This window comes from Eumetopias jubatus, unplaced genomic scaffold (assembly GCF_037043125.1).
Source record: "Eumetopias jubatus isolate StellerSeaLion01/CBP00866 unplaced genomic scaffold, mEumJub1_p1.0 scaffold_8, whole genome shotgun sequence".
Lineage (NCBI taxonomy): Eukaryota > Metazoa > Chordata > Mammalia > Carnivora > Otariidae > Eumetopias > Eumetopias jubatus.
This window is the reverse complement of record NW_028274814.1, coordinates 79,473,949-79,497,073: the sequence shown is the minus strand read 5'-3', so window position 1 is coordinate 79,497,073 and position 23,125 is coordinate 79,473,949. Positions and strand designations below refer to the sequence as shown.

General features: G+C 34.4%; 1 protein-coding gene across 3 annotated transcripts in view; it reads right to left on the bottom strand.

Annotated features, from left to right (window-relative positions):
• The window catches only part of LARP4 (La ribonucleoprotein 4), a 69,682-nt gene that overhangs the window by 17,958 nt on the left and 28,599 nt on the right, over positions 1–23,125 (bottom strand). For all 3 annotated transcript variants that reach the window (XM_028125572.2, XM_028125573.2, XM_028125576.2), the window contains exons 5-10: positions 21,597–21,733; positions 19,882–19,985; positions 16,147–16,257; positions 15,066–15,119; positions 3,105–3,317; positions 2,403–2,506 (exon numbers count right to left, since the gene is read on the bottom strand). In XM_028125572.2, the coding sequence (XP_027981373.1) occupies positions 2,403–2,506; positions 3,105–3,317; positions 15,066–15,119; positions 16,147–16,257; positions 19,882–19,985; positions 21,597–21,733 (723 nt within the window). The remainder of the gene's footprint in view (positions 1–2,402; positions 2,507–3,104; positions 3,318–15,065; positions 15,120–16,146; positions 16,258–19,881; positions 19,986–21,596; positions 21,734–23,125) is intronic.

Genomic DNA, 23,125 nt, shown 5'->3' with positions numbered 1-23,125 from the left:
GGTCTGGAAGTGGTCACTTTTTAGACGAAAAGAAACAAGGATTAAGGTCTGTCAAAAAGCTCCCAGTTTTATCTGTAATATTTGCATTTTTTAAGAAGAAAATACTCATGTATAGTTTTTGTACCTAAAATTAAAAACCTGTACTGGTCAAACATATGAAAAAGGATTGTACATGAATGGTTTTGAGTAACAAGCAAAATTATACTAAACCTTAGCCTTGTGCCTTCAAAAGCATAGGCACACCTCCTTATAAGTAAGGATGATTGGACTGTCATTCTTGGCTTTCTTATCGTGATTTCAACCTTTTCACCAAGGAAGCACAGCAAACAAAAACAAGTGACAATAAAGGAACACCATGAACCATTTAATACATTTTTTAGTCAAGAATCTGCAAACCACCAGTACTTTTTACTTATTAAAAATTGCTTTTAGTCTACCTTATAAGAAAGATGTATATTCTACTTAACTGTTTAAAGCAAAATTCACTCTTTAAAAAAAAAGGGTGAAATCAATACATATTATACATATTTCTACAAAGCCACTATTTCTAATCAGGGAAATCTGTATTTTCTAACAAGGGAAGTTGCAAGCTGTCATTTACTCTAATTAAATTATTTTTAAGAGAAAACTTCACCAGCTATGGTTAGAGGAAAGGAAACGTTCTAATCTCAGGTCTGCTGATAATAACTAGCCATGTAACCCTAGCAAGATTTTTGTCCTCTTCGGCTTTCACTTTCTTCAGCTGTAAAATGAGTTAAAACTACACCATAATAAAGGTCTTTCCAGATTTAAACACCATTCTATGTGCTCATGGAAAGTAATCTTTTGAACAACAGGACTGGGATTAAAGGACAATGTGTGAGGCTCCCTGTAACTTCTACTCATATGTCCTGGCAATACTTGAATTGTGCAATTGTTACTTTATTACCAAACTAAGAATCATCTACAAGAGTAAAATAATCCTTTCATTTATGAAGAATCCTTCATCCTTGTAATATGAAGAGATCAGATTTGAAACTTCATAAAGCAGTAAGAATGGGTATATGTAGTAAAATGTTTGCAAAAATGATCTTCAAATGCTTTAACCAATTTTGTCAGTTAAATGAGTACAAAAAATTGTGACAACAGAGGATGGTACACAAGAATGCTTCCAGAATCCACTGAGAAGAATATTTAATACCGAGAGGCTTCTTTCTCCAGTGAAGCATGTTTCAGGTAAACCTTATAAAAAAGAATTAAGTTCCTAGAAGTCATTTTAGAAGAACATACCCCATGTGGTCTTCTTGCCAAAAAAGAACCAACTGGGAGAATGAACTATGGCAAGGGAAAATCACTGAAGAAATCATTTAAAAAGCCAAAAACCCAAACCTAGGAGACTCACAAAATAAGCAAACAAAAAACAATAAATGTGAAACAAATAAATCTAAGCCACTATATAAGCCCTTTTTTCTTTGGATACTCATACTTTCAAAAGCCATAATATATACCAAATTACTGAGATTATCAATTAATGTTTACATAAAAAGAGTAACACTTAAGAGACTTACCTTTTATATGATAGCAAATAGTTTCCAGAATTCTCAATAATTTATTTAGAACACCGTTTTTTAAGTATAGGCTTTTAAGTCAAACTGGGCTCAAATTTTGGCTCTCCCAGTTACTAGCTACATGCTTCTAGACATGATATTTAACCTTTTATGTTTCAATTTCCTCATCTTAAATAGATATAACTATCTTACAGGGTTATGAAAACTGTGATAAAATATTTAAAGCCCTTAAAACAAAGCTTTGGATATTAATGTTCAATAAATGGTAGCCATTGTCTAAACACTATAGTTCACAGAAATCATTTCAAAAGTCAATTTTCAAAAATCCTAAGTAACTCATTTTTCCAGCATTCAATACTCAAATCAGCTAACATTTTCTATCCTCAAAAAAACTCTCATTCTCTAAAATATTACCTATTTAACACACTAAATGGTATTTAAACACCAGATCTTATGTTACTATCATAAAATAATTTTCTATTATCTCTGTTATTAAAAAATCAGTATGTACAATCTTAGTTCTAAATCTTTTTTATACAAATTATCCACTATGAGGTCAAAGTGTGCTTATTAATTCTAGAGTAAATCGTTTAAGCTTTTTACTAAGCTTTATAAATAAGCATTGTGATTACCACAGTAATTCTTTAAGAACTACTGGGAACTGTGTACAATAAATTCCACTATGTTTTGTTTTTTGTTTTTGTTTTTATGTAGGCTCCATGCTGGGCATGGAGCCCAATGCCTGGGCTTGAATTCATGACCCTGAGGATCAAGACCTGAGCTGAAATCAAGAGGTTGATGCTTAACTGACTGAGCCACCCTGGCACCCCTATTCCACTATGATTGTTATCTTACCGATTTTTTTGGAATGGTCGAGGCATATTCACAGCAGCAGCATTTGTTTTATAAGATCCTGGTGCATTAAAGCCATTCACAAAACTACCATTGGGAAAGGGAGCCTAAAAGAAAATGTAATGTTTAAAAACAATTAACGAAAAGGGCAAAACCTAGTGTGAAAGCTGTAAGAAACTCCTGATGAACTAACCTAGCATCAAATTTTTTTAAAGATTTTTTATTTTTAAGTAATCTCTACACTCAACATGAGGCTTGAACTCACGACCCCGAGCTCAAGAGTCACATGCTCCACTCAGGATCCCCCTCAATTTCTTTTACAAGGCAAAAATAATTTTAAGCATTTTACTCAATTTTGTAATACTCACTTCAAATATCACTTGATTTACAGAAGGAATCATTAGGTCATTACTTAATAAAGTACATTTCTCTCTGAAAAAGTTGAACTGAAAACATTTTAAACTAATCAGGATTTACCCACTCTCTTATTTTTAATTCATTCAGCAAAATCTAAAGAATAAAATTATAGGAACCAATAGCTCAAGTCTTAGTCACATGGGGATTAGGTATCTTTATCACTACTTAAAAGCCAGAAAGAAACCAATATGAACACAAAACAAAATAAAAAAATAAACTACTCTAGCTGATTTCTTCAAATTTCAGCTTGAGTGAAAAATTTTATAATTCTGTAAGGATCTCACTTACCAGTGGTGTTTCAAAGTAAGGTGCAGGATTTGGTGACCAAGACTGAGGCACAATACTATAAACCGAGTACTGTTGGTGAGGATTATATACAGGCTGCATAAAAACTGGTGAGGCATACTGTGCTTGAGTTTGAATGGGCTGACTATACATACTAGAATCCATTAATCGATAACCATTCTTAGCAAAAAATGTATTGATGGCTTTTATCCTTGCCTAGAAGAAAGAGGAACAAATTATAATGAAGGACTGTGTATCTTCACAAATATATTTAATTTACATTTTAAACATATTTTACATGACTATGTTATTTCTGCCTACTATACAGTCAGTAGAGCAAAAGGAAATGATTGATAGCTTTAAATTATTTAAAAAACTTTTGCATGGCTAATACAACAATGAACAAAGTAAAACCACAAAAGTCAAAATAGTAAAACTAACTGCAACTTACAAATTCTAAAAAAAAGATCAAAAAATGTGTTAGAGAAATGAACAGAGTTCACAGAGAAAAGAAAGGCAAATGGCTCTTAAACATATGAAAAGATGCTAAACCTTGCTTATAAGAGAAATGCGATTAAAAATGGAATTAACATTTCTTACTTACAGAATTGGCAAAAAATCCCAAAATTTGACAGCATACTTTGTTGATAAGGTTGTGGCAAAATACACTGATGATGGGAATGTAAAACAGCACAACCCTTATAAACAAAAACTTAGCAATATGTTCCAAAAATCATATATGCATTTATCACATTCTCATCAATTCCAGTTCAAGGAATCTTTTCCAAATACACACTGAACAAAAAGAAGTTTTAAAAAAAGGATGCACATGGCTGTTCACTGACACTAACTGTAACAGGAAGGGGAAAAAACTATCCCCAACACACACACACACACACACACACACACACACACACACACACACACACACACACACACACACTGAACAGTCCATCAATGATTGAATACACTATATTACAGCCACACAATTGAGTATCACGCAGATGTAAACTGAGGAACTGCTCTAAGTACTATTATGGAGTGATTTCCAGAATACATTATTGTTTAAAAAAAAAAGGCAAAGCAAGGAGGGTAAGAATAGGTATAAGTAAGCTACTGTTTAGCTAAGTCAGGTAACGATCTAAGATACACTTGCATTCACACATAAATATGTGTATGTATTTAATATACTGTATTTTTTTTCAAAGATTTTATTTATTTATTTGACAGAGACACAGTGAGAGAGGGAACACAAGCAGGGGGAGTGGGAGCGGGAGAGGGAGCAGCAGGCTTCCCGTGGAGCAGGGAGCCCAACATGGGACTAGATCCCAGGACTCTGGGATCATGACCTGATCCGAAGGCAAACGCTTAACCGACTGAACCACCTAGGCGCCCCTCATATACTGTTTTACTTTTAAACCATACACACATTGAAAATAAAATTTAAAAAATCAATTGTAAAAGTTAAAAGCAAAATTAACCTAAATGTGCATCTGCGTTATATTAGTAATATAACAGAGAAATCCTAAGTGATTTTGAGCCATAATAAAATCAACTGTTATGAATGTTCCTTAGGAATAAACCACAAGGCAAAGTATAGCAAAAAAATTTCTTAGTTTCCAGAATTATATTCCTATTGGTATTGTTATTCTGATACTTTGCATGTGATTATGGGATACAGCAAATCAATAATTATATTGGGGTCACTGAGATCTGAGATTTTCACATGGGAGAAAGAAGACAGATGTGAGATCGAAGAAGTGAAAAGCATGTAGCCTCAGTATAAACTCATGATATATTTTTGTTAAAAACAAACAGGGGCGCCTAGGTGGCTCAGTCGTTAAGTGTCTGCCTTCGGCTCAGGTCATGATCCCAGGGTCCTGGGATCGAGCCCCACGTCGTCGGGCTTCCTGCTCTGCGGGAAGCCTGCTTCTCCCTCTCTTGCTCCCCCTGCTTGTGTTCCCTCTCCGTGTCCCTCTCTGTCAAATAAATAAAATCTTTAAAAACAAATAAACAAACAAACACACACATATTTCATAGCTCTGACCAATGAATGGCTTTTAGACAATGACCACACACAAGAACTCCTTGTGCCTAGCCAGTGGGCTGCAAAATATCATCTCCCCATAAAAGTAAAATGGGAACCCTGGAGACTTGACTGACCCCAGGCCTAAGACACAAAATGTACAAGACATTGGAACATCTTGTCACACGAGGGAGCAAGCAAACCACTGAAAATTACTAAGGCCATGAGAAAAGGCCTCATAAGTTAACTCAAAAGAGCCCACAATGCATCAATAAGGACAACAGACACATCAATATGTTTAAATACCCAACAATAAAAAATACCGAAATGGTCATTTTTGAAGGTTCCTAGGGAACCAACACATCATTTTCAAAAACTGGTAATAAAAGCTAGAACCAAGCATTTATCATGCACTCCAAATATGAGCTGTACCTCAGGGTAATAAAGATGATGGCAAGCTTCCCTTTATAGAAGTCCTTCAACTAATAAATGGAAAAAAAAGAAAGCCTGAAAATAGCACCTCTTTGCAGCCTTTAATTAATAGATTTAGTCAATGATCAGTAGCACCTAGCATAAAAGAGACAGACACAAAAACATACAGGCCTTTTGTTCTCTCTCTGCTGCTCCCAAATCAAACCAAATTTTGATCAAGCCTCTAAATCTAGCTACCAATTTGCATGAAGTACAGGAGACAGAGGATGATGCTAAACTACACTAAAAAATATAATTAGCCAATTCAAAAATGGGCAAAGGACTTGAATAGACATTTCTCCAAAGACAATATATAAGACAGGAAATTCTGCAATATGCTACATGGATAAACTCTGAAGACATTGTTAAGTGACATAAACCAGTCACAAAGAAATACTGTATGGTTTCATTTATATGAAGTAATGACAGTAGTCAAAAATCATAGACTAAAAGAATAATGGTGGTTGCCAGGGGCTAGAAGGAGGGGAGAATGGGGAAGTTATTGTTTAATAGGTACAGAATTTCAGTTTTACAAGATGAAGAAAGTTAACGTGAATGGATGGTGGTGAATGTGTTTAGTACGACGGCATTATATACTTAAAAGATGGTAAATTTTATATATATGTATTTTAACACAATAAAAAATATAGCTAGAAAATGAGAAACTCTGTAAAACAAATAACTTAGTTATTTCAACATATTTTCAAAAGAAAAAATAAATAAGTAAAGGATGAAACTACAGATATAAAGAAAAAACACAAAAAAATGAGAATCAGGAAAATGTGATATTATAGCTATGATTTTTTAAAAAATCCCTCTTTCAGAGCTACTAAAACTAGTTTATTTACAGATAAAATTAAGTTTCAAATTTGCTTCAAAATAATTGGGGGCATGGAGAAATGGGTGGGAATATGGATGAAGCAAGACCGGCCATGCTCTACAAACTGTTAAAACTGGCTGATGGGATTCTCAGTGATTGATACTATTTTCTCCACTTTTATATATGTTTGAAATTTCCTATACTAAGTTTAAGGAAAAAAAAAAAGGAAAGAAAGCAATGCTCTAAAACTAAAAGTCAGACCATTTGTTTACATATTACCTGTGGCTGCTTTTGTGCCATAATGGCAGAATTGAGTAGTTACAACAGATTTCATGATTGGCAAAATCTACAATGTTAACTTTCTGGTCCTTTAAAGAAAAAGTTTACTGACCTTTGTAAAAGAACTAAATAAAACAGCAGCTCTTTCTGCTCATGGGTCCTGTCCCTATGCTATAATAAAACCACCTATTTGCATCAAACGAACAAAAAACCCTAAAACAGGTATTAAGAGGGTTAGATTAGGAATCATCAGCCTCACTAACTTGTTAGGAATATCAAGTGAAATAATGCATTTTAAAGCATAAAAACATGACTTTAACAAATGAACGAAGGGTATGTTTTATGATCCTTATAAGCCAGGAATTCTCCTTCCCTCAAATTGTAACCAATCAAACAATAAGAAATCCATAATGGCCAATCTTGAAAAATCCTAAAAATATCAAACTGACTTTAATATGACCTAAAAAATTTTCAGCTGTTGCTTTTACTAAAGTAATGTCATACACTGTAGTCTACTTAAATTTTAATATATCCCATAAGAAACTAAAACCAAGTAACATTATTTTTTGAATGTGGTCCATTATCAAGAAAATAGTAGCCCAAAGAAAACAACTCCAAGATAACCAGGTACTGGAAACAGCAGACTAAGATTTTAATCCGGCCATTATGAATATATATGGATTAAGAGGAAACTGTGTTCTTAAGGAGCTGAACAAGAAGGGGAATCTCAGCAGAGGGGAAATATTTTTAAACCTGGAAGTTCCAGAACACAACTCGAAGATGAATAGAAATTATCCAATCCAAAGAAGAAAAAGAGATTGAAGAAAAACAAAATCTCAGTGACACCAAGCAGTAATTATGGAGTCTCAAAAGGAGGTTGGAGAAATCAGGCAGAAATTCTTTTTGAAAAACTGGTAGTTGAAAATCCCCCCAATCCAGCAGACAAACATCAATGTGCAAAGCCAAGAAGTTCAGCACATACCAAGCAGGATATAAAAAAACCCGTACCTTGAAACACAATAGTCAATCTACTGAAAACCAAACATAAAACAAAAAAATATCTTGATAGCAGGCAAAAAAGACCACATTATATAAAGAGAGTAACAATAATGCCTCACCAGAAACAAGAGAGGCCAGGAGACAACAGAATATCTTAAAAGGAAAGAAAAAATTAGAACTATCAATCTAAAATTCTGTATCCATGGAAAATACCCATCAAAAATGAGCATGAAATATAGAACAGTTTTAAGATAAGTAGAAACTAAGAAAATTCATTACTGGTAGGCACTATAAGAAACATCAAATGAAGTTCTTTAGGCTGAAGGAACTAATACGAGACAGACCTCATCTACAGGAAGAACAGCAATAAAAAAAGCTTCCCTGCTTAATTACAAGAGAAAAAAGATGAAATGGAAGCAGTTTACTTGAGCTCATATAATAAAAGCTCTATGGGACTCTTCCAGAAGCCTGTCTTTAGGCCAAAGTCTGCAAGTACTCTTGACCTTGGATATCCATTGCACAATAGTCTGAATTCTCCCAAATTATCATGGGTAATTTTAGAATCATGGCCATTATAAATAATTTGCCAATTAATTGTGCACAAAGATATTTTAATAAAATGTAGCATTATGGTTTCCTATAAGTTTTATAAGTATTTAAAATTTTTGTGAAAAATTTAGATAACTGATTCAGAAGAAAACAGTAACACAGCAGATTCTTTATATACAATAGACAAAACCTAAGAGAGAAAAGTTTAAGGTCTAAATAGGAGTTTATTATTTAAAGGCATTTAAAAAAATCAATTTAATTTCACATATTTTAAACTTTAAAATAAAAGTAACTCTCCATTAAAAGATCACTTTTCTTAGGTTAAGAACAGAATTACTAATATTTCCATTTTGTATTTGTATATACTGTACCTATAAAGCAGAAATCAATATATAGTAAATTAATTTACCCCATCAAAGAATAATAAGTAGTAAATAAGTCATGTTAACATGCTGCAAGAAGTGTTTTGTTTTGTTTTGTTTTACTTTTAATACATTATGCTTTATAGATTCAGGAAAAGAATTACAAACAGATCCTGTATTAGATAAAGTAGACTAAATTAATGCAACAAATACACAAAAATTTAAAAGGCCCAAACATACAAAAATGGTATTTCTCTTACTTAATAATAAATTTGACAAAATAGGCAAAGACTTATACACTGAAAACTAGAAGGCAATGCTCAGAAACCAAAGCCTAAATAAATGACGAGAGATACCACGTTAGAAGATTAAATATTATGAAGGTGGCAATTCTCCCAAACTAGAGTTGATGAAATCCCAATCAAAATCCCAACAAGCGTTGCTGTAAAACCAACATACTCATTTGAAAATTTATATGGAAATGTTAAGGACCTGGAATACCTAATTTTGGAAAGTCAAAAATTTGAGAACTTAGACATTACCCAATCTTACAATTTTTTATAAAGCTACAGTAATCAAGACATTAGGGAACTGATTTAAAGATAAACATACAGATCAATGGAACAGAACAGCGTCCACAAATTGACCAAAGCATATATGATCAACAAATAGTCAACAAAGTAACCAAGAGTCTTTTCAACAGGTAACATTGGAACAAATGTACATACATTTTAAAAAAGAACCCTGACTCTTCACAACACACAAAAGAAACGTGAAATAGATCATAAAATCTAAATGCGAGTATAATCTTAATGTTAAAGTATAATACTTCTAGAAGAAATCATAAAAGAAAATATTCAAGAACCTAGAAGACATTGACTTCAGATAAGACAAAAAATAATGAACCCTAAAAGAAAAGTGAGATAAAACAGACTTTATTAGGGGCACCTGGGTGGCTCAGTCAGTTAAGCGTCTGCCTTTGGCTCAGATCATGATCTCAGGGTCCTAGGATTGAGCCCCGCATCGAAGCCCTGCATCAGGTCCCCTGCTCGTGCTTGCTAAGTAAATAAATAAAATCCTAAAAACAGACTTTATTAAAATTAAACTTCTAAAATTTTTTTAAAAACTTCTGCTCTTTGGTCAATTAATTTTTGACAAAGGAGGCAAGAATATACAATGGGGAAAAGACAGTCTCTTCAATAAACAGTGTTGGAAAAATTAACTACATGCAAAACCATGAAACTGGACCACTTTTTAATTTTTTAATTTTAATTTTTTTTTAAAGATTTTATTTATTTGACAGAGTGAGACACAGGGAGAGAGGGAACACAAGCAGGAAGAGTGGGAGGGGGAGAAGCAGGCTTCCCGCGGAGCGGGGAGCCTGATGTGGGGTTCGATCCCAGGACCCTGGGATCATGACTTGAGCCGAAGGCAGACGTTTAACGACTAAGCCACCCAGGCGCCCCTGGACTGCTTTTTTATACCCTATACAAAAATAAACTCAAAATGGATTAAAGACTCAAATATTAAGACCAGAAACCATAAAACTCCTGGAAGAAAACCAAGGCAATTAGCTCTTTAACATCAGTATTAGCGGTATTTTTTTGGATGTGTCTCCTCAGGAAACACAAGCAAAAATAAACAAATGGGACTATTTCAAACTACAAAGCTTTTGCACAGTAAAGGAAACCATCAACCAAATGGAAAGGCAACCTACTGAATGGGAGAAGGTATCTGCAAATGATAAAAATGATAAGGGATTAATATCCAAATTATATAAATAACTCACACAACTCAAAACCCAAACAATCCAATTTAAAACATTGGCAGAGGACCTGAAGAGACATTTCTCCAAAGAAGACATACAGATGGCCAAAAGACACGTGAAAAGATCTCAACATCACTAACCATCAGGGAAATGCAAATCAAAATCACAATGAGGTATCTCCTCACACTTGTCACCAGGCTTTATTTAAAAAAAAAAAAAAAAAAAAAGGAAGTAACAAATGTTGGTGAGAATATGGGAAAAAGGGCACCCTCTGTGTACTGCTGGTGGGAATGCAAAATGATGCAGCCACTATGGAAAAAATATGAAGGTTTCTCGGGACACCTGGGTGGCTCAGTCAGTTAAGCAACTGCTTTCGGCTGAGGTCATGATCCCAGGGTCCTGGGATTGAGTTTCGCATCAGGCTCCCTGCTCAGTGGAGAGCCTGCTTCTCCCTCTGCCTGCGACTCCCCCTGCTTGTGCTTTCTCTGACAAATAAATAAATAAAATCTAAAAAAAGTATGAAAAAAAGTATCAAAAAATTAAAAATACATCTACCATGATCCAGCAATTCCATTTCTGGGTACTTATTCAAAGAAAACAAAAATGCTAACTTGAAAAAACACACACATCCCTATGTCCACTGTAGCCTTACTTAGAACAGCCAAGATATGAAAGCAACTTAAGTGTCCATCGATAGATGAATGGATAAAGATGATGTGGTGTACACACACACACACACACACACAGAGACACGAGTATCAGCTATAAAAAAGAACAAAATCTTGCCATTTGCCACAACGTCGATATTATGCTAAGTGAAATAAGTCAGACAGGAAAAAACAAACACTGGTTGATTTCACTTACATGCGGAATCTAAAAAACAATACAAACGAAACAGAAACAAACTCATGTAGTCAGAGAAAAATCTGGTGGTTGCCAAGGGGTGGGGAGGACTGGGTGGAAGGATGGACAAAATGGGAAAATTAAAAGGTTCAAATTTCCAGTTACAAAATAAGTGGTGGGGATGTAATGTATCCATAGAGAATATAGTTAATAATATTGTAACAACTTTGTATGGTGATGTAAGGTAGCTAGATTTATGATGGCAATCAATTCCTATGTATATAAATGTTGAATCACTATGTAGGACACCTGAAACTAATATAATATTGTACATCAGCTACATTTCCTTTAAAAACAACAATAACAAAAACCTCTAAAACTTCTGCTCTTCAAATATGCACTGTTAAGAAAATAAGACGGCAAATCACCGGCTAGGGGGAAATAGATTTGAAATACAAACATACCTGACAAAGAACTTTTACCCAGAATATATAAAGAACTCTTATAATTCAATAATAAGACCAACAGGTTTTTTTTAAATAGAAAGAAGATTCACAAAGTGACTAGATAATCGAACTAAGTACATTTCTACTATTTGGTAATAAAAAAGAATGTACTACCAAAAAATTACAAAACACACAGAGAAATAGAGAACTATGGCCCATTCACAGGAAGAACAGAATTTGATAGAAACCATCCTAAGTAAGCCCAGACATTGGAATTACTGGTCAAAGATGTTAAATCAACTATCTTAAATATGCTTAATGAGCTAATGGAAACCATGGACAAACCTAAGAGTAATCAAGAAAAAGACATATGAACAAAACAATGTAAAGGAAATCAATAGGCCTATCCTATGAGAAATATTACTGGGAGTTATTCAGGGTGAAATAAAGATAGCAGAGAGTAACTAAAAGCCTTAAGAAGAAATAAAGAACACTGATAAGGATAATTACATAGGTAAATACAAAAGAAAATATTATTATACGTTTGGTATACAATTCCTCTTTTTTCTTATCAGATTTAAAAGAGAAATTAATAAAACAGAGAAGTACAGAAGCAGAGTATTTGTATACTATTGAAACTAAGCTGGTATTATTCACATGAGGTTGTTATAAATTTAATCCTCACCAAGACAACTATACACACACACACAGTTTATATATTTAAAAACATATGGAACAGGAAAGAAGGAAATCAAAAATTGGAAATCAAAAAGGCAACAAAAGAAAAAATTGGGGGGGGGGCACTTGGGTGGCACAGTCTTTAAGTGTCTGCCTTCAGCTCAGGTCTTCATCTCAGGTCATGATCCCTGCGTTGTGCTCCCTACTCAGCAGAGAGTCTGCTTCTCCCTCTCCCTCTGCCTCCCCTCCCCCTGCTCGTGCTCTCTCTCTCTCTCTCTCAAATAATCTTAAAGAAAAAAAAAAAAGAAAAATTGAGGGGAAGAAAGAAAACCCATGAAAGACATACAGAAAATACCAAAAGTGGAAGAAGTATCTTTCCTTATCAGTAATTATTTTAATGTAAATGAATTAAACTCTCCTATTCAAAGGCAGAGACTAGCAGATTGAATTAAAAAAACAGGATCCATCTATATGCTATCTATAACAGATTCATTTTAAATTCAAAGACACTGAAAGTAACAGGATGGAAAAGGACATTCCAAGCAAATAGCAACCAAAATACATCTAAGACGGCTATACAGTTGACCCTTTCAACACAGGTTTGAACAGCATGTGTCTACTTATAGGCAGATGTTTTCAATAAATACAGTACAGTACTGTAAATGTATTTTCTTTTCCTTTATTTTTTAAAGATTTTTATTTATGTATTTTTTGAAGACTTTTTTTGAAGATTTTATTTATTTATATGACAGAGAGAAAGAAAGCACAAGCAGGGGGAACAGCAGGCAGAGGGAGAGGGAGAAGCAGACTCCCCATGGAGAAGGGAGTACGATGCAGGGCTCAATCCCAGGACCCTGGGATTAGGACCTGAGCCGAAGGCAGATACTTACCCAAATGAGCCACCCAGGCGCCCCAAGATTTTTGTTCATTTATTTTAGAGAGCGTAAATCCATGCCTGCACATGAATTGGGGGAGGGGTAGAGGGAGAAAGAGAATCTCAAGCGGACTCCTTGCTGAGCACAGAGCCTGACCTGAAGTGAAATCAAGAGGTGGATGCTTAACCAACTGAGACTCTAAGGCATCTTCCTTTATTTTAATAACACTTTCTTTTCTTTAGTTTACTTTATTCTAAGAATGCAGTATACAATACACACAATATGTAACATACATTTGTTAATCGACTGTTTCTGTTATTGGTAAGGCTTCCCATCAAGACTAGGCTATTAGGGGCGCCTGGGTGGCTCAGTTGGTTAAGCGACTGCCTTCGGCTCAGGTCATGATCCTGGAGTCCCGCAATCGAGTCCCGCCTTGGGCTCCCTGCTCAGCGGGGAGTCTGCTTCTCCCTCTGACCCTCCCCCCTCTTGCGCTCTCTTTCATTCTCTCTCTCAAATAAATAAATAAAATCTTAAAAAAAAAAAGAAAAAAAAAGAAAAAAAGAGTAGGCTATTAGTTCTAAATTTTGGGGAGTCAAAAGTTTATGTGGAGGTGCCTGAGTGGGTCAGTTGGTTAAACTGTCTGCCTTTGGCTCAGGTCACGATCCCAGGGTCCTGGGTTTGGGCCTCACCTCAGGCTCCCTGCTCAGCAGACAGCCTGCTTCTTCTCCCTCTGCTGCTCCCTGCTTGAGCTCGCTCTCTAATACATAAATAAAATCTTAAAAGGAAAAAGTTATACATGGATTTTCAACTGCCTGGGAAAGGACAGGTCAGCACTGCCACGCCTCTTGCTGTTCAAGAGTCAACTGACTTTTTATTATTAGGCAAAACAGACTTTAAGTTACAAAAGGTTACAAGAAACAAAGGACATTATACACTAATAAAAGGTTCAATCCAGCAAAAAGATAGAATATAAATATATGTATCTGCCATCAGAGTCTGAAGACACATAAAGCAAACACTGACAAGAGCTGGATGCTTAAAACAACTGAGCCACCCAGGTACCCTAGGATTCTATTTTAGATGGTAGCTCTGGTAGCAACTGGAGAATGAAAAGTGGGGGGAAAGCTGAAGGCATAACAATTAAAAGGTTACTCTAATTGTTCAAGCCTAAACAATAGCAGTAATAATTGAAACAAGTTTTAAAGGTAGATTCCATGGGATCTGAGAAAAGATAAGACCTGTAAAGATAGTGAGCAAGTGTCATCAATGATAATTCCCAGATGCCCAAACAGGTGAACATAAATGTGGTAATGCAATTAATTTTGAGATGAGGATGACAGTATTGAGAATGTTTTCCACCTTTGTTACTAAAAAATTATTCCCGGGCGCCTGGGTGGCTCAGTTGGTTGAGCGACTGCCTTCGGCTCAGGTCATGATCCTGGAGTCCCAGGATCGAGTCCCACATCGGGCTCCCTGCTCAGCAGGAAGTCTGCTTCTCCCTCTGACCCTCTTCCCTCTCGTGCTCTCTGTCTCTCATTCTCTCTCTCTCAAATAAATAAATAAATAAATAAAATCTTAAAAAAAATAAAAATAAAAAATTATTCCCGCTCCTCATTTTGAGTATCTTACAAGTTGTCAATCAGCATCTAACTAAAACTTCATGCTGTCTAAAGGTAGGCCTTTAAAAAGAATTGCTACCTTAACTAATTTTCTAGCACATTATATGAAATTTCTTTAAAATCATTACAGGTTTTATAAAATATTATCCAGACGTGTTTTAAATTCTCAAATAGACAAGCAACAAAAATTTTCTGGTTCACACTAGCTCACTTACAAACATTTTCTTACCATGATTGGCTTGCCCTGAAATGTTTTAACTTCTTCTCTTAAGTATTTAAAAGCCTGTTAACAAAGCAGAAAGGAACTTTTATTAGCATTCAAACATTTCACTAAAGTAATCGTTATTCTATCAAGAGTTTGGTATTAGCAACCATCTCCAAGCTAAACAATAAAAAATTCTGAAGTCAACTCCATTATGCAGGTGATAAGGAATAAAAAAGTAAAAACACTCCAGTTGAAGTTCACATTTACTATAGATTAATGCAGGAAAAAAAAATGCACAAAAAACAGAGCCCAAATTTCTCTACATATTTACAGTCTTCTAAGATGAAGAATTAAAAAAAAAAATCAGTGGGGTGCCTGGCTGGCTCAGTTGATGGGACTATGCAACTCTTGATCTCAGGGTCGTAACTTCGAGCTCCACACTGGGGGTAGAGTTTACTTTAAAAATTAATCAATCGGGGCTCCTGGGTGGCTCAGTCATTACGTGTCTGCCTTTGGCTCAAGTTATGATCCCAGGGTCCTGGGATCGAGCCCCACATCAGGCTCCCTGCTCAGCGGGAAGCCTGCTTCTCCCTCTCCCATTCCCCCTGCTTGTGTTCCTGCTCTCGCTATCTCTCTCTGTCAAATAAATAAATAAAATCTTAAAAAAAAAAATCAGTGAGTGGTTTTAAAATGCTGTATTTTTTGTTATGTTTCAATGGATTATTTCTCTTTAAGTTGGACATGACAACAAGAGTAAAATCATTAATGTCAAAATTCCAAGAATCAGAAAGGAAGTTATATATTTATTGTGGGCCTAGTATGTATATACTAGAAATACCAACTACTGAGTATGTGGTTTCCAATCTTTAAATTAATTCTAAAATTGTGTGTTAATTTTTTTATTGATAGGAAACAAACTTCTTAAATTGAAATTGAAAAAGCTTTAGGAAAATGATCAAAAAGGAAACCAATTAAGAAGCACAACCAAAAAGGTGAACTAGGTGCTCAATAGCTCAACAGTTTTTACAAATATTGCTGTGAGCACATATTTTCTCCTACTTCTTTTAACACCAGGACTTCAAATCAGAAGAAAAGTTTTTCTCACCTGTTGTGCATCTGTGTCTGACTGGAAAGTGATATACCAGTTGCTATTGTGTGCAAACTCACAGCTTATCACCTTGGGGCAGTTTTCATTCTTGAACAAAGCTTTAACTTCCTAAAAAAGAAAAACTTTAGTGTAAATTTCGAATATGATTTATAGATAGAATCTTATTTTAATATCAGCAAAACTGAAGCATTTCACTCTTAGTGGCAAGCTAAATTTTCCTTAACAGTAAAATCTCTCTAGACCTGCCATTATCCAAAAAAGGAAAAGTATGTCCTCCATTAACATTTTCTAGTGCTTAGTATTTATTTTCATGCATTCTCATTCAATCCAGATGCTCTGTCTACATCAGAGTCACAGATATGAACTCTGTGCAAAGATAGTTTCGCTTTTCCATAATCGAAACTGAAATTTCAGTAACTGAAACCTAAAACAAATATATGCATTTCAAAAAAGATGATTACCAAAACTCAGAACTGTGTAGAAATTTATAAAAAGAAAAGAAAGAAAACAACTAGAAGTCAACATTAAGTATCTCTAAACGGTTACAGAGAGAAAGGAAACATTTATTGTAATCCCATGCAGGGTGAGACACAGATTTAACCTGAAAACAACCCTGTTTTAAAGATTTTATCATATCCATTTTACAGCTGAGGAAATGGTAGCTCAAACTGTTTAACCTACTCACGCTATCACAAAGAACTCAAATCCAGATTTGTATGCCTCCAAACTCCATTTTGTCTAATACCTACCTGAGTTCAAGGAGAAATTCAATAATAACCATTAATTCCTAAATACTGAAGAATCTTATTAGGTTAAAGTGCCCACAAAATACCAAAATATCACAAGGTATCCATTTTTAAAAAGGCAATTACTAAGCTGATGGGACAATCAACATGGTAACAGTGAAGTCTAACCTGTATTCTAATTCCCTCAAATTTTTGCTACACTGAATTAAAAAAAATTACATCTCTACTTATGATGAAATTTGCTTGGGTCAAATACTACTCAAAATAAATAGTGTGCAACCAGCTGAGTTTTGTGACATTTGTGAAAGTGGTGAAATATCACCAAGTTCAGTTAATAAAATTCTCATCCAGTCCAGAATTACATTTCCATAATCATAGAACTATCTGTGGAACTGTTAGACTGCCACCCACTGATCTCTACCTTCAAAAATCCATATATTCTCCAGATATTTCTAATTCTCTTAAATGTATAATGAATTGATTCATTTATTTAAATCTTTTTATTTTCAGCCTTTATTATTCTTTAGGAAGAATTAAGTTCATAGATTTACTTTCCCAAGTATAAAAAAAGAAGTCTGGATCTAAAGTAATTTGTTCCACTTGACAGGCACCTTTAAAGTCACCAGCCCAAATCCCTTATGTTAATTTGAATTTCAGTGATTACTGCCTAGGCTGACTTTCTCTGGCTATCTTAGTCATCTGCACTTTACTTTTTTTTTAATGAACAGTATGTTGCTGCCTTGTTCCTTTTTATTTATTGCTTTTCGTGTGTGACCTATGTATTCAGAATATAAATTACAATAATTATAAAAATGATAATATTGGCTAATATTAGATTTGTTTTACATGCCAAGTACTGCTCTAAGTTCTTTATATACTAACTCATTTATTTTTCACAATTTTATGAGTTACTTATTACTATTACCCCATTTAACAGATGAAAAAAAAACAAAGCAAAAGAGGTTAAGTAACTTATGCAAGGTCATAGAGCTATGAAGTAAAAAGTTGGAATTTAAATCCAGGCAGCTTGGTTCTAGACTGCAGGCTCATATATTCTACACTGTTTATTAATAATGCAAATATTCTTCCCATTCTGCAATTTTCCTTTCAATTTGTTAGTTTTGACATATAGTTCATAATTTTTAAAAAGATCTATCTAGTGACAGTTTCTTTTCTAATTTCTCTGTTTCTAAGTTTAGGAAATCTTCATTCTGGAGAGTTAATACTGAATGAATCTGGGCAAAAAGATTAACTACTAATGTGCTACATTTGTTAGGTGGCAAGAGTCTAAAAATTCTTTTTTAAATGGCTAACCAATTACCATATATCAGTTACTAATTAATCCTCCCCATCTTTAACTTATTATCATTAACATGGCAACTTAGTGTGAAGTCCTGTGGTTTACTGTTTAAGAAACATGGGCTTTGGAATCAGAGAGAGCGAGTTCAAATCAGATTCGGTCATTTAAACAGCCCATGTGTCTTTAGGCAAGTTATTTAACCATACTAAGGCTCAGTTACTTATCTGTAAAACAGAGATAACAAAACCTTAGGCTTTAAATTACCATAAAGTACACAGCACAATACTTGGTAGAACCTAATTACTAAATAAATGTTATCATAGATACATTACTATATAAAAGGGTCTATTCCAGGATTATATTGTTTCATTCAAATACTATTTTATTCCTTTACCTGTACCAAACCATCTTTATGACTGCAACTCTGCTTTATATTTGCTAGAGAGTAGAATTAGTCTCGAATCTTATTTTTCTTCCTCATTCCTAAGTTTATTCTTTCAGATTAATCCTCAAGTTCCCAAAAGAGCCTATTTATATTTTAATTGCCAGTCAAATCAATAAATTGAGAACTAGTAACACTGCAATACTCAGTCTACCATTCTAAGAACATGGAATTACATCTTCCTCCTCCCTCTGTACCATTCTTCCAGTGTTTCAGAATTTACAAAATTTAACCTATTCACATAATTGATATGAGGGCACTGACTTATACTTTGTTTACCTTCAATTTAAACAGTTAAAGAACACTTAGCTTAATGAGATACCACCTCACACCAGTGAGAATGGCTAAAACAGAAAGGGGAACCCTCCTACATTGTTGGTGGGAATGCAAGCTGGTGCAGCCACTCTGGAAAACAGTATGGAGGTTCCTCAAAAAGTTGAAAATAGAGCTACCATACGACCCAGCAATTGCACTACTGGGTATTTACCCCAAAGATACAAATGTAGGGATCTGAAGGGGTACGTGAACCCTGATGTTTATACCAGCTATGTCCACAATAGCCAAACTATGGAAAGAGCCAAGATGTCCATTGACAGATGAATGGATAAAGAAGATGTGGTATATATATACAATGGAATATTATGCAGCCATCAAAAGGAATGAAATCTTGCCATTTGCAATGACGTGGATGGAACTGGAGGGTATTATGATGAGCGAAATAAGTCAATCAGAGAAAGACATGTATCATATGACCTCACTGATATGAGGAATTCTTAATCTCAGGAAACAAACTGAGGGCTGCTGGAGTGGTGGGAGGGATGAGGTGGCTGGGTGATAGACATTGGGTAGGGTATGTGCTATGGTGAGTGCTGTGAATTGTGTAAGACTGTTGAACCACAGACCTGTACCTCTGAAACAAATAATACATTATATGTTAAAAAAAAAAAAAAAAGCAGGAAGGGAAAAATGAGGGGGGTGAAATTGGAGGGGGAGACGATTGGACTATGAGACTATGGACTCTGAGAAACAAACTGAGGGCTCTAGAGGGGAGGGGGTGGGGGGATGGGTTAGCCTGGTGATGGGTGTTAAAGAGGGCACGTACTGAATGGAGCACTGGATGATATACGCCAACAATGAATCATGGAACACTACATCAAAAACTAATGATGTAATGTATGGTGATTAACATAATAAAGTAAAATAAAAAAAAAAACACTTAGCTTTAACAATGCTTAATAATTTACCTCTATAGGTGTCGTTTCAGGAATCTCTCTAAGAATCACAATACAACGCTTATGACTTGGTCTCACTTTCTCACCCTTCTCATCAACTTGTACCATAGGAGACGCTGAAATTTAAAAAAGTGTTTCATTCAAAAGTGACAAGGAGAGATATTAATATTGCCATTAAAAACTATTCATTTCTATTTCCAAATGAATAAATTAGCAGAGAAATTAAATTGTAGAACGAAAGATTACAGTTGTAACAAAATATTTTGAGATTAATCTACAAGAAACATTGTCAAGTGTTATTCTTTGAACAAATATACAGAGTACCTACTTTGTATCTTGGCACTGTGTTGGAGTTGAAAAACTTTCAAGAGTATACGTTATCTAACAAGGTAAAATTATCCTGTGTATAATTACTGAATTCTGGATTTCTGGAGATAATAAAAATCAGTGTACTTGCATTCCACTCTTGTAACTGGATGACAGTATTGCATTCTGACATGCGAAGAAATTCTTAAAATTCAAGTCTAAGCACTTAAACCAAGAATTAAACTCAAATGATTATAACTTTCCCTTGATTTTAACATATTTATTCTTCCATACTATTTACAGACACTGAGAGGCCATCTTCTAGATGCTGATTTTGAGGAAATATTTAATGAAGATAGTACCATCTAACCAAAACTTTTATTCCTAGTCCCTTCAGAGAAATAATATGCCACACCTCTCTGAACAGGTTAAGTAGTGAGAATAAAAGAAACAGGGAAGAAGAGTTGGGTTTAAGTACTAGGTTCTAGCCCTCAGTGGAGGATTCTGCTGGTGTCTTGGCTGATTTTTTTTCTGATTACAAGACTGGGTTGTTTTAAGAAACCACTGCACAAACCAGAGATTTCATAAATGTTTTTAGCCCTCTGAGAATGGAAATCTACTCTCATATAAGCCTATTATTGTACTTGGTATATTTAACTTTTAAACATTTTCAACAACACATTTCATATAAAAATGAAGAGCTGCCTTTATTCAGTCAAGTAGTTAAAAACTTGGTAAGGTTTTGCTAAGAAAGGTTAGCAAGAAATACTGATATAAGACATAAAGACCATTAAAAATGCTTAGAACCTCAAATTCTTTACTAAACTTTAGAGTAGTATTTGTCAAACTACAGACTGCAATTCTTTAACAGGTTGTGAAATCAATTTAGGGGGGAAAAAAGAGTTAATTCCAAGCATTTAGTATTAATCTGAGTAATAACATTTCAGTTGTGTGTGGGTATGTGGTGTATGTACTGGGCCATAACGTAAAATGTACTTCATACTTGGTTCAAAAGTTTGAAACAATGCTTTAGAAGATGTGATAATGATACATACAACTTTCTAATAGCCTAGAAAACAAAAAATTGCTTATACTTGAAGTAAGTGGGTGATGAACAACCAAGGTACAGAAGTGATATAGAAGCTATATACCAAGTCAGTAAAAACAAAGATAAATTATTGGAACAGAATAACAAAAAATAGGGAGTTAACAATTCCCTGCCTGATGAGCACAGCTTAATGTAGAGAATGGTGGAATCACTATGTTGTATACTTGAAAAAATACATTATATGTCAACTACAATTTAAAAAAAATAAAATAAAATGGCCAACAAAACCAAAAAATTCCCTGTATGATCAGAAATCAAAAGAATATTTAGCTTTTTGACTTAAAAAAATAGCTAAAAGGTATGATTTACATACATCTCAACACTTCAAGAATTAGATCAGGGTCTGTGGTCAGCTTTTTTATTTCTTCCATGTTGGCAACTGTCCAAATTGGGATGAACTGATCACTGTCCATTTGAGATATCAGGTAAAGATCCTTTGACAAATTTTCTCTGAAAGGAATAAACAAGAGTCCCATAAAACAAAGAATTCTTAAAAAGCACCTAAACAAGTGTCTTATTCACTTGTCACTTAAAATTATGCTACCAGAAATAACACAGTGAACTATGAAAATACGTAATACACAACAAATATACTCTTAACAACTTTCAAAAAGTTTCTGAATCCCCAAATACATCATCATGCCCAAAATTCTGAACAAGGGAACTTTATGGAATTATGTTGATATGGAAAGAGGCTTAATAAAATATTACATACAGTGTAGTTCCATCTTATAAACACTTTATCACTGATGTTAGAATATGCATATGTGGAAAATTGTAGCTTCAAGCATGAGTTTAACTGTAAAGGATTTAAAATTCCTAAATGTTAAAAAAATAAAAAAAATAAAATTCCTAAATGTTTGTGGGATGCCTGGGTGGCTCAGTCGTTAAGCGCCTGCCTTCAGCTTGGGTCATGATCCCGGGGTCCTAGGATCAAGCCCTGCATCGGGCTCCCTGCTCAGTGGGAAGCCTGCTTCTCCCTCTCCTGCCACCCTTGCTTGTGTTCCCTCTCTTGCTGTGTCTCTGTCAAATAAATAAATAAAATCTTTAAAATAAATAAATAAATAAAATTTCTAAATGTATTTTTAAAGTATGTTTGACTTTTTAAATTTAATAAATTTAAAACTAAATTTAAAACATTTAAAATTAAAAGATTCTTAAAGATACATTTCTTAAAAAGATAGAAACGCTTCTTACATATAAAATCTTATGTAACAAATTGAAGTAAAATCATACTCATGTTGTCTTATTCACATCAGATCTTTGAAGCAGTCTAGTTATAAATAGCTGGAAGTCTGCTTAAAAGCCCCTTTTTCTCAATGACCCTATTTAAAACTGAAACCACACAAGCACTCTTGATTCCCCTTCTCTTGATTAGTGTTCTAAATTTTTTTCCAGTGCTTATCACTTAGCACACTTCTAAGTTTATTATGCTTTTTAAAAAAATTATTTTTGTCTCCTCCAGCCAGAAAACAGGTTCCATGAAGAATCTTTGTTGTTCAAAATGTATTTCAAGGCCCTAGTGCCTGGCAAAGGGTAGGGCCAAAGGCCTCTCTACATTCAAGTTTTATTAAAATAAAGTAGTAATTACTTTTTAAAAATTAAAATTGCCAACAGGTTGTTTTGGGGGGAAAAAATAATAGAGAAGATACCAGCAAAGGTTAAACTCACTTTAGCATAAATGGAGGAACATAGTAATAACATATTCATCAAGATATTCTTTTTTTGCTATTTATTAGAGAGGGAGGGATAGAGGGAGAGGAAAAGACAGAATCCTAGGCAGACTCTATGCCCAGAGCAGACCCCAACATGGGCTCAATCTCACAACCCTGAGATCATGAC